General features: G+C 40.6%; 1 protein-coding gene across 1 annotated transcript in view; it reads right to left on the minus strand.

Annotated features, from left to right (window-relative positions):
* Nucleotides 1–12,856, minus strand: part of PTPRB (protein tyrosine phosphatase receptor type B) — a 66,633-nt gene that overhangs the window by 15,093 nt on the left and 38,684 nt on the right. The window contains 13 exon segments of the mRNA XM_019611264.1: nucleotides 8–24; nucleotides 137–220; nucleotides 1,313–1,412; nucleotides 1,964–2,070; nucleotides 3,563–3,806; nucleotides 4,986–5,135; nucleotides 6,052–6,330; nucleotides 7,515–7,796; nucleotides 8,267–8,530; nucleotides 9,411–9,674; nucleotides 10,307–10,576; nucleotides 11,351–11,614; nucleotides 12,255–12,518. Of these exon segments, the coding sequence (XP_019466809.1) occupies nucleotides 8–24; nucleotides 137–220; nucleotides 1,313–1,412; nucleotides 1,964–2,070; nucleotides 3,563–3,806; nucleotides 4,986–5,135; nucleotides 6,052–6,330; nucleotides 7,515–7,796; nucleotides 8,267–8,530; nucleotides 9,411–9,674; nucleotides 10,307–10,576; nucleotides 11,351–11,614; nucleotides 12,255–12,518 (2,589 nt within the window).

Consider the following 12,856-nt stretch of genomic DNA (forward strand, 5'->3'; position numbering starts at 1 on the left):
TTTTACCTGGAAGTTTTCCGGTTCCTAGAAATAATATTAAAAGAAAAAGAAACATTTTATTAGTGACAAAATTGGGCCGCTCATCCATGACGCCATGTTAAAATATTGCTCTTAGAAACAAAACTGATGATGTTACCCTTTTTGCCCCAAGTTCAGATGGACTGCCAGTGGTTTGTCCCTGCGAATGCTCAGCCTTGCTGTAGGTCTCTCATGGCCATTGCTGGAACAAAAAATAAGTTATTTTCACTTCTGTTTTACCATTACAGTGCAACACTGCTAAGAACTGCCATCAGTATGACTTAAAGTAGTGAGTGAACAGGCTATAGGGTAAGTCTAGGTTGGATATTAGGAAAAACTTCTTTACTGAAAGGGTTGTTAAGCACTGGAATAGGGTCTCCAGGGAGGTGGTTGAGTCACCATCCCTGGATGTGTTTAAAAACTGTTTGGATGTGGTGCTCAGGGACATGATTTAGCGGAGGGTTGTTGGTTAGGGTTGTATGTCGGGTTGTGGTTGGACTCGATGATCTTTAAGGTTTTTTCCAACCTGAGTGATTCTATGATTCTAAGACTTGGTTCCTCATCTGAAATGGTCCCAGTACAGCATATCATTAAGGAGGGCATCCTATTTCCTATCAGCAATGCTGTTTCAGTCATGCAAAATGGTTTCAACAGATAAAGCATTTTTCAAAGTTGTGGCAGTATTTTGCTTTTTAAAAATGTATTCAAAATTCACTATTTAAAATCCATCTCTGATGTGAAATATACAACTATAATCAACAGAAAACTGAGAAGTTTGAACTAATAGTATGGACACTGAGGTAGTGTCACACTTTAAGATTTTTGAACTGAAATAACAAAGTCTAAACAAACAGTTCCAGGAACTTCCCATATAAAATGGTTATGAAAATAATTTGAAACATTTCATTTTTTACAAAAGATACTGAGTTTGTATGTTATGCCATTTTTTTCAGAAAAATTCAGACTCCTAATGAAAAGAGGTTGCAGAGACCCTTTACGAGACGATTCTTATAAATATCAGTAGATGTTTGAAAACCCTATCAAGAATATATTCACCTCTTGATATTTAAGTCATTCGTTCGATAGTTACAGAATGGCCAGTGTTGGAAGGGACCTCAAGGATCATGAATCTCCAACCCCCCTGTCACACGCAGGGCCACCAACCTCCCCATTTAATTCTAGATGGGAAATACTGGCGTGTACAGGTATTATCTCTTTAATAGTTCAGTGCATTTTTTATATCAAAATAGCTTGACCTGATCTCATAACAGGCTGATAAAAGGATTCTACTTACCTAACTTTCTGTCTGCAGACAAATAAAGCAGTAACAGCCACTAACATCACAATTAGAAACAAACCAGCGCTCACACCTTCAATAACTCCAAAGAGAGGCTCTAGAAACAAAATAGTGTATTTACACATATATATTTTGAAGAAAATACATGAAGAATCAAAGAATCACCAATGCCCAGAGAATATGTCACTGTTAGCTAGAGGAAATGGTTAAATTAAAGGAATTCAAAGTGTCTGAACAACTAAACTAGGCCTTGGTTTTCTGTCCTAATTTTTTTCTAAATGTTAAGCAAAACATTTCACTCCCAACCACAGTAAAAGTAAGCACAGCACCATCAGATAGGAATTTGGTTATCTTGTACTTTGAAGCTTTCTTGGTGACAACATCACTGAGAATTCACCCTTTTCTCTGCTGTCAGCAGCTCCATCAAGCAGACCCTTTAATTTTCAAATTCATGGCTTATCCATGGCAAATAATGGCCATAGATAAGCCACAGCTTCTACCTTATTTCAAAGTATATCTTAGGACACTGCATGACAAAAACAAGTGGCTTTGTTCCACTCCTTCCAAACAGATCTGGATACCAGAGTGTTTTGAGTTGCAATATATAATCACTTGCTACAATGACTGAAAAGCAAGCTTGAAACTAACCTGCCTCTGTAGTGATTGGTAAAGAGAAGAAGGTGTCTGCAAAGAGTGGTTGAGGAAGTTCCTTTGGGTCTTCACTGAAGAGCTGGGTAAAAGCCCGTATGCTGATCCTAAAAAAAACCAGTACAGTTTACAGTTACTACTTAAGTTTATCAGATGTTCAGTCAACCATGGAAAAATAAAAGATTCAGATAAGAAATGACTTGTCTCTTAGAGATAACTAAAAAATTTCCATTGACCACAGGCTGCTCTTAAAACAGGTGCGTTAGATAAGTACCACAGCTGGGTGATGTAAATCCCAATCCAGCTATCACAGATGGAAGTACCCTTGAGGTCAGGAATGGGGCTCCTGCTGCTGGCACACACAGCCTGACAGCATCTGGAGACAGGGTCAGCAGGAGCTGCAGTGGTGAGAGGATTCAGAAACACTTTTCAGAGTGGAGATGCATTCCCTTCGTGTAGGTAGGCTGTGTTAATGGAGAAATGTTACAATCCTCTTCGTTCTCTGGGTAATATTAGTATTTCCTAAACTGAATTTTAGGGAAATGTGCCTTAATGAGAACAGAGTGGTAGGAGATCCACAGCAATGTGTTAATGGCTGTGAAGAAGCTGAGAGGCATGATGTGCACTGCTTGGCATGTGCCTTCTGTTCATGTCACTGTCTGGTAAGCATCTTGCAGATCTCTTGGCAGAGTGTTTGCCTGCAAGAAGGGTGTGACTGAACTGCACTGGAGCTCATATTTGGTTTCACAGAATCACAGAATCACAGAATTGTAGGGGTTGGAAGGGACCTCTAGAGATCATCGAGTCCAACCCCCCTGCCAAAGCAGGTTCCCTACACCAGGTCGCACAGGTAGGCGTCCAGGCGAGACTTGAATATCTCCAGAGAAGGAGACTCCACAACCTCCCTGGGCAGCCTGTTCCAGTGCTCCGTCACCCTCACCGTGAAGAAGTTCTTACGCACATTCGTGCAAAACTTCCTGTGCTGCAGCTTATGTCCGTTTCCCCTCGTCCTGTCTCCACGTACCACTGAAAAGAGACTGGCCTCACCGCTATGGCCGCCACACCTCAGATATTTATAAACCTGGATCAGGTTTCACAGCCTGTTCAACTCCTAAGCCTGGTCTTGGTAGTAGTGCTCTTCTATATCCTACAGCAAACCCAGTTTTAACTCTGGAGCCTCTGAACTGTGGCACAGATTAGACCAACCTGCACAATTTTCTACCTTGTCCCAAAGGACTTGTGTGAGTACATAGTGCTAAATAAACTCAGTGTAGCGTTCTTGCTTTCTCTTGTTATATCATCTTCTGACTTAAATGACTTTGTGTTTCTAAAAAGATATTTACTAACTGTAGGAAAGGTCTTAACCAAAAGGAAATAAAGAAACATACTATGCGTTAATTAATGGTATCATTCCTATGCTAATGAAAGTATGGTTTGTATCTATGGAAAGGGGCAGGGATAAAGCTTTTATAAATTATGATGTGAAACATAAGGAACATTATACAACCCAGTTATTAATCTTCAGAAGCTCAAGTGTATCAGGCACTCAGCACTATGCCTAATAATGTGACAGAGCACGGTTACCAACATAAATCTCACCTATAAGCAGTCCGAGGCTTCAGGGGTCCATCGCAGAATTTTTGCTGATCCGGATCACACTTTCCTCCCAGATTTTCCATTTCTCCTCCGAGCTTAATGTCAAAGCTTTTATAATCACTGTCAGGGTTTTCAGCACATCTACTGGCAAAATAATTTGTCTGATAGATGCGTATGGAGTCATTGTGCTTGTACTCCAGATAGGAAGGTAATGGGTGCTGCTCATCAGGCTTTGGTCCTTCACTACCTACATCATGTGCAGAGAAAGAAAGAAAGAAGGTTTACACACCACAGCCATTAACACAATTAGAGACTCAGTGTTCATGGACTAAATCCTTATTATACAATTTTTGAGCCTTTCCTGGAGGAAAAGCAGGTAAAAAAAAATCCCACAAATTGACAACAGTGGTCTACTGTGTGCAGAGAAAAAATGCACAGGAAATGACAGGAGTCTGCTGAAAGAAATCTTGCAATAGCATGTAGAAGACATGAGTAGGCAAAAGCCTGGCAATGAGTAGTCCCTTTCTATAAACTGCTCTATAAACTGCTCAAGCATGACAAAGTAGATAGTGGAAATATTTCCTCTGTTTCATTTACCTAAGAACTGATGAACAGACATCTTAAGAAACTTCATCAAGAATCATAAAATACCAATGTACCGATACATGAAGCTGCTTCTAAAACCAGTATTAACTGTCAAGACATCCATTTGCGTCGTCACATATAGGTGAACTACAGAATCACAGAATGGCCAGGGTTGGAAGGGACTTCAAGGATCACGAATCTCCAACCCCCTGCCACAGGCAGGGCCACCAACCTCCCCATTTAATACTAGACCAGGCTGCCCAGAGCCCCGTCCAATCTGGTCTTGAACATCTCCAGGGACGGGGCATCCACAGCCTCTCTGGGCAGCCTGTGCCAGCACCTCACCACTCTCTCTGTAAAGAATTTCCCCGACATCCAAGCTAACTCTCCCCTCCCTCAACTTAAAACCATTTCCCCTTGTCCTGCATTTATCAACCCTTTCAAAGAGTTGACTCCCCTCCTGTTTGTTGACTCCCCTCCTGTTCCCCTTTCAACTAAACTTCTTTTTGAGATCTGGGCACAACAAGGCAGTTTATTCTATGTTCACTCTCAATGGCATCCATCATCCAATATAAGTCTTCTGCTGTGGAAACTTTCTGATCTTATATGACAGTATCTCCTAGAGTACAGAATCTAACTACTGCTTTTGGCTAGGCTCTGCAGTTGCCACTAACCCTCTGAGAGGAAGACTGCTTAAAATCTAAGGTTAGGGAGCCCTTCAGTGAAACTCAGCAATTATACAAGAAATTATTTTGCTGTGTAGTGATGAGGGTGTACATGTAAATCATATATGATTTATAGCCTATTGGCTATAGAGAGAATGGTATTAAATGATACTTACCATCAGCCTCTCTGACAACCACAGTAAAGTACTTCACAGCTCCATTAGTATCACTAAACCAGCTGCAGTTAAAAGTAAAGTTAATGGAGGATTTGGTAATCAGCACCTCTTTTTTGTTTACTCGAATGTCTGGAGGTGGCTGAGGGGGACCTGAGAAATGAAAAAAAAAAGAAAAAAACAAGGAAAAGCATTATCTTTGTATTTGCTGTGAGCTATACCTAGCAAAGGAAATGCAATTTTGAATAAAGTTCAGATGACTGGACCCAAGTTTCTGATGATATTCTTTTGCAGTCAAGAAAATGCCTTCACCTCCCACAGGGAAACTGCCAAAGGACGAAACAAGCCAATGGTGAGTCAACCATAATAACAGTGGCAGCTCCTCAGTAGGAATTCCTGCAGAAACCCACTTGGAAATGCATCAAAGTCTTGTTAAATCTATGAAATCAGAATTTGCAGCTGCTAAAGATGACACGAGTTTAAACCAGGTATATGGAAGCCAGTTAGCCCACTCACTACAGGAAGTTACCTATTTTAAGCATCTAAATTTGTTTCTCTTTCCAAATGAACAGCACTGAGTCAGACACAGCATTGAACTACAGAATACCACTTTGCAGACTGATTGCAGAATTTCTTCAGTAAGTGTTCTTTGTATGATAGAAAACTATACCTTAAATAGTAGCATAGCAGAACTAAAATGCAAAGCAAAGTAGCAGGGATTTTAAAGATCTACATTGTGGAATGATTTAAAAATCTGTTCCACTGCAATTTGATTGCGCGTACAGAAAAAAACCACTTCAAACACATAAGCAGGTGGCTGAACTTCAAAAGGTTTCAGACAGGAAAAAGAACCAAAAATTCACGTTTTTATGGTGCTTAGTTAAGCCTCTTAATTCTATAAAGCGAGGCTGTAATTTTTAGAAGAGCTGTGTTTCCATGGGGTGGAGCTAAGAGATATAACTAAAAGTCTCATGCACTGGCCATTGTGGAGTTCAACTTGTAACCAACACAAGCAGTGGCTTATTGCTGCTCACTGTCTCCTTTCACAGCAATTCTGCATTCGACTTACGGTCAATCATTGTGATGGTGCTGTCTTCAACTACTTCACTTGTCATGTCTGCAGAATGCACCTTGATGGACACTAGGTAGCGTTTGTGGGGAACAAGGGTCATTATATTGAGCAGAGTTTTGTCTTTTTCTATCCTTTTAGAAAATTCCACTTCCCGAGTGTCCAGTTTTTTGCACTCAACACTATATCCATCAAAGTCAGAATCAGGAGGAGTCCAGGAACATGCAATGGCAGTAGAAGTCTGGGGCCGACAATGAAGACTTTGAATCTTGTCTGGTTCTACAGAAATGTGGAGAAATTTAAAATCAGTGAGAAAAGGGACGGGCATCAAACACTCACCCTGTGGCTCAGGTAGCATTCCTAGATTCAACATCAACCACATAATCAGAGCAGGAGGCCAGGAGCCAGAATTCCTCTCTCCCATAGATGTGCACTTCCTGATTATTAGGCAAGGCAGGCTAACTCACTTCAGCCATCTGAAATTGGAGCTAGTGACACTGGCTTCAGCAGATTTATGAAGTTTTAGTAATTAAAATTTAGCAAGTAGTTTTGTTTGTTTTCAGCATTAAGAGAAACTCTGCAAAGCAATGGATTTCTAATACTGTACTGCACTTTATTTGGAGGTTACACCTGATTATCAGTTTCAGTCAGTACTGATACTATTATTTTATGACTGATCTGGTTTGCTGGGTAGGATGTGGTGTGTCTTTATTGGTAAAGCATACCAGAGAAGTATGCTTTGTCCATGTAATACTGGAATATCACAGAACATGACATGTACCAAAAATGGGATTTCTCCTTCAGATGGTGGGCACCTACCTACATTTAAGCAGTCAAGTACAGGTGAAAACTATATTGTCATTTTTAGTTACTATAATGAATGAAGTCTAAAGAGCTATTAGCTTAGTAAACATAGGTGTGACATGTGACCCCATGTGATATGAAAGTTTCCAAGGCTGTTATTTATTTTTACAATTCTAGGTCACTTCTACAAATGAGTCTACTGCTGAGGCTTCTAAAGACAGCTAGAGTTGATGAAGATCCACAAGCACTGACTGCCAGAAATGCAGAACAACAAAACACCAGTTTTAAATAAGTACAGCAGGGTTCCATTCATCCTCTGCAACTGTTCAGAAACTGATGATTTCAATGTTCTACTGTCCTTAGTATCAGAGAAGTTTGGTTATTCAGCCTTCTTTTATCCCTGAAACTGACTGATTCAGACTCTGCAACCACGCAGTTCTGCTCTAGATATGACGTTTGCAAATGTATGCCTGTTTTCAATCTTTAAACACTTGACCTTGCACACAGCAAGGGATTACTTTAGAGTTCAGCAGAATTCATCGTCAGTCACTCATGAATTTATTAATGGAAATTACTGACTGTGAAAGGAACTAGTAAGATTTAACAGCTTTGCAACTTCTCCAGCTGAGTGTTAGGGTGCAACGGATATAATTACTTACTGGTTCTCACACTTTCAGACTGTGACTGACTGTATGTCTTCCAGCTGTCACCACTGACCGTTCTGACACTGAACTTATAGAGCCTTCCAGGTCGCAGGCCGTAGATGATGCGTACTTTTGATTTGCTGCTGCTGTAGGGATTGAATACTGTGAGGGGATCCTTCGGGAGCCACTGCAACTCAAAATCATCATAGTCTGTCCAGTCTGGAGGACCCAGCCATGTGACTGATAGAGAAGTGTTTGCAACATCAGTGAACGACACAGCGTTAGGAGGGCTGGGTGCTACACAAAAATAAAATAAAAAAAGAGACTGATTCTTACCAAACTTTTACACAGAACAAAGAAGATGAAACATCTATTATTTTCTTCACGCATCACAATATGGTTGATGTCATCCTGAGTACACAGCCAGTCACTACACTGTGCTGATGGTGCACACCATCTGGTTACTTCCAGAACCATGACATATTCTTAAATCTTTGAAAGAAATAACTGCTCTAGGTGGCAATGCTTGAGCAAGACAGTTGGATCACCAGGGATCCCTTCCCACATAAACCATCTTGTGGTTTTGTGAAAAACAGTGCTGAACAAAATCACAGGTTTAATATCCTCTCAGATGTCCTTTATCTTTTAGATCTTCAGTGACTCCTATAACAAATTGTTCCTCAGAAAATGGCTGTTGCATAGTTGTGAAACGATATGAATCCTGATAGATATGACTAATCAAAAATTTCAGAGCTTTTGGGTCTTACCTGTTCTTCCTTCAGCATTTGCTGTATTGATCAGGTCACCACTGTGAGTCACTACAACCAGAGTGTACTTTCTGCCAGGAACAAGCCCCTGGAAATACCACTCTTTCAGGTCTTTCCCCTGCAATGACTCTTTCTGCGTCCCATTTGGGTTGTAAAGATTGAACTCATAAAAGTCAACATCTCCTGCTGCTGGACTCCAGGTGAACCACAGACTGTCTGTCATGTTTCTGTTGGATGCCTTGAGACCAACAACTGGAGCCGGTGCTGAAAAAAGGGGGTGGATATTACTTTACAGAGAACATCCTTGCAGAGGAGAAGAAACAAGACAAAAGAGACCTTATCCTTAGATACAGATATAATGGTTTCATGTAATGACAGCCATGTAACAATCTAGACAGGCAGCACAGTTGGCCAAAACCCTAGGAAGCTTCAGAAGTAAATCTCAACAGTTTGCTTTCTTATTTGGATCTTCCACTGTCCCCAGAAGGGGTGGAAATGTTCATAACAGATGGTTTTGCAAATGTTAAGCAGCTTTCTCCTAGTCAGTATCTGGAAACATCCGATTCTGAGGCAGCTGAAGAAAGTCTGCTGTTGTTCAGAAGCAGTGGTACACAGATGTTACCATGCAGTGGCTTAGAGGATAAAGAAAGATTTCAGAGATGTCAGGTCTGCTAGAGCTGCTAAGGGAACTGCTTCCCATGTGAAAATGTGAGAAAATGTGGAGCTGCAGCCAGAACTCCTCATGGGAAACAAGATTTATTTCACTGGTAGACAGCCTACTCTAGTAATCCTACTTTCTTTGCCTTTTTGCCTTTTCACTTACAGACCAGCGTTGCTTTTTGAGTGGAAGACAGGTGTTCTCCTTTAAAGCTTACACATCACATACTGCGATACCCATCTCCTGACCTCAGTACCTGGTGACTATTGTACAGTGCAGATAACAAAACTTTTCTGCTACATTTTTCCTTTTGTAAACACACCGCCCAGAATTTTTCTTCTTACCTCTCTAATGCTCTTCATGTGTAAGAAAATATTGATACTTCTAACAGTTGCCCTAATCTAGCACGAACACCACACTCAGACTAGCTCAACGGATGCTCTTGTGAGCACTGCACCAGAGGCAGATTTTCTTACATGTCCTTACCTGTTCTCCCAAAGACAGATGATTCATTAGAGAGGTCTCCACTGTGGGTAACAATCACCATTCGATACATCCTGCCTTGCCGCAAGTTCTGGAATGAACACTGCTGAAGGTGCTGCTCTCCTGAAATCCTGTCGTGAAGGGACTTGTCTGGGTTGTACAGGAAGATGTCATACGAATCAAGCTCCCCTTGTGAGGTGGTCCAGCTGAAGGACAATTGGTCAGTGGTATTCTCTGTGACCTTCAGATTTGTGACAGCTGCTGGAACTGAAAAGAAGGATAAATGCAAGGGTAAGTATCAAGGTGTCTATCCACTAAGCTGAATCTTTAATAAGTAATGGCTCATGGCTGTAATACATTTCAGTTAAGCCACAAGTAGCCAAGTAATGTCAACAGCAACTTTCAAAAACAAGGGAAGAGCGTTTATGAGGTGCCACTGAGTTTCTCCAATACAATATTTGGATTTCCCATTCCGTCTGTTCTCTGGCCTATGCTCACAGAACTGTCCTTTAATTTCTACAAAAAGCTTTACTAGAATAAAGACTGCAAGGCTTGGCTCAAAGTTTAAAGGTGCATGTTCACATCAAAACCTGTGCTAAGAGCCCTGAGACTGTGAATGAGAAACTTTATAACAATCGAGAATTCAGGTCATTCCATAATGGACAGACTGAGGGAGGTACTTCACTGCTTGGTATAGCATTCTTACTGTGAAACTGTGGCTACCTTATTATGCAAACAAATTTCAGATATACATATGAAGTATATAACAGGAAAAATAGTGCGTAAACAATGGAGTTGCTCTTACGCAAAGATTTTCAGTATCAAGATACACAGACGATTCATGTATTTAATGTTATCATACTAAGGAAACTATATATAAACTGAGATATTATAATTACCTGTTCGCCCAACAGTTTCTGCTCGTTTACTGAAGAGTCCGCCACTGACTGTCAAAACATGTATTTTGTACTTCTTGCCAGGTAACAAATCTTCAAATTTGTGCTGTTTGGCAGTAGCTGGCTCTGATTTGTTGCTCAGGAGGACTCCTTGCTCATTCAAGAGCAGAATGTCGTATCTTTCAGCTACACCAGGAGCTTTCTGCCAGGTTAGTAACAAGGAATGACTGCTGTAAGCATGATCAGCTAATAATTCCTGGACAGAGGCGGGAACTAGAAGCAACAATTAAATGTGAACATTACCAGATGAAATATGGACCATGCAGTACACAATTCTGAGTAATTAATTAAAACTATCTTTATAAACTTGTATATTCATTCATGAGAAAAGAGATGGGTGTCTGTGCACATATATGCAAAAGTAAATAATTCCTAGACATAGATACAGCTACAGAGCATCATGGATATCTGAGGTGGCACAAAGAGCAAATTATACACTTAAATTATCATGAAAAGAGTGAGATGGATGAGATGGAGCATGACCAAAAACTGACTAGCCGAAATGGACAAGAAAGATATTATGGAAAAGAACTGAAAAACAAGAAGTGGTAAATTGGTTCAAAATAGTGGCACAAAATAGGAAATATGAACTAGCCACTGCTGCACAGAAGTTAAGGCCACAGTAAACATTTTGGTACATAACAGAGAAGGTGGATTTAAAACAAATTGTTCCTCTGCTTTTATGTCATGACAAGCGGTATTTTTGGGCATCATATTGTCTTAACAATTTTGACCACTGCTGGCACACAGTATTTGCAGTGAGTCTTGCAGATGCATATACTGGATGGATACAAGCACAAGACCGGGTAGAGATGAAATTTCGTTCTTCCTAAAAAGACACATTTTGGGCTGTGAATCTGAATCCCACACACATTTACCCAGGTAAAGCTACTCAGTAAGAGTTCTCAATGGCATTAATGGAATTACACCCGAGTAGCTTCTGGGAAGATAAAAAGTTACTTGCTCCTCATCTCAAAAGAAACTTACTCGTTCTCCCAAAAGCTGCTAAGCTGTTGTGTAAGGCACCACTGTTCGATTGCACCACCACCCGGTACTGCTCCCCAGCTTCCAAATCATGAAATGTGTGCTCAGAGACATCTTTGGAGACACTCCTGGAATCAAGCTGATGGTTTTGCTGAAATATAGTCACTGTGTAGGAATCAACATCTCCACTTCCAGGTGTCCAGTTCACTTTCAGGCTGTCTGTCATACCATTAGGTGAAACGTGTATGTTTCTCACTGCACTTGGAACTGAAAATAAATAAAAAAGAACACAAAGACACCTGCTCACAAAGTTCCTGGTTCATTCAAGTTTTTGAGTCCTATTTTTTTTTATGACTACAATAAACACTTCAGAGTACAAAGAGCATTTATGAATACAAGTAACTCACGGGTAAACACAAGTAAAGCTGAAAATATTTATGTAGGACTGTGATGTCACAGAAAAGCAACTCCATGTGTTTATAGCAATAGTAAAGAAAATTTAAGTAGGTCAAAAAGAAAAAAAAATGTTTTAACATTCCTTTAAATGGATAAGCTCCCTCTTTTTACAATGATACTTCACAGACATTGAGAAAAATCAAAGCCCTTTGTGTTTAATTAGTTACCCATTTTGCAGTTAAAATCTCACCTACACATTGTTGGTAGGTAAACAGAGATGTAAAACAGCTTAATTGATTTAGCTAGAGATACTAAGCAAACAACTGGCATGCATGAAAATAAAAGAAACCCTAACACTGACATTTCAATACTGATGTACTAGAGTGGTTTTCAGTGAAATCTCCCATGTTCATGATGTGTTACAGGAGCTCAAATAAGATCATGGCTCAGCCTTGATTTTCTGTGCATCAAATGTCCCAACACAAGTTCTAAATACCACATTCCTTCTTACTTGTCAGGCCTTCTATGAAAGTAGCACGTTGTGCATCTCCACTGATTGTCAAGACAAGAATTTTGTATAGACGTCCTGGGGTCAGAGCTGTGAACCAACACTCCTCGATGTTGTTCCCAAGGAAAATGGGTGGGAAGATCTTCATATCATTGTAGAGGAGCTGAATCTCATATTTATCAACATCACCCTCAGCCTTTGACCAGGTTACCTGCAGATCTTCTGTGCTTCTGTTACTAAGAGTCAGTTCCTTCACTGACTCTGGCACTGAATAGGTGAAAAGAAAGGAAATCTTCTCAGTACTTCTTAAAACATCATAACAACAAGCATATAACAGCTCAGAGGTCCTTGATGAGGGGATAGTGGCCACCCTCAGCAAGTTTGCTGATGATACGAAGTTGGGAGGATTGGCTGACACGCCTGAAGGCTGTGCTGCCATTCAGCGAGACCTGGACAGGCTGGAGAGCTGGGCAGTAAGAAACCGGATGAGGTTCAACAAAAGCAAGTGTAGGGTCTTACACCTAGGGAGGAATAATTGCATGCACCAATACAGGCTGGGGGATGAGCTGCGTGGAGAGGAGCTCTGCAGAGAGGGACCTGGGCGT

The sequence above is a fragment of the Meleagris gallopavo genome, chromosome 1 (genome assembly GCF_000146605.3).
Source record: "Meleagris gallopavo isolate NT-WF06-2002-E0010 breed Aviagen turkey brand Nicholas breeding stock chromosome 1, Turkey_5.1, whole genome shotgun sequence".
Classification (NCBI taxonomy): Eukaryota; Metazoa; Chordata; class Aves; order Galliformes; family Phasianidae; genus Meleagris; species Meleagris gallopavo.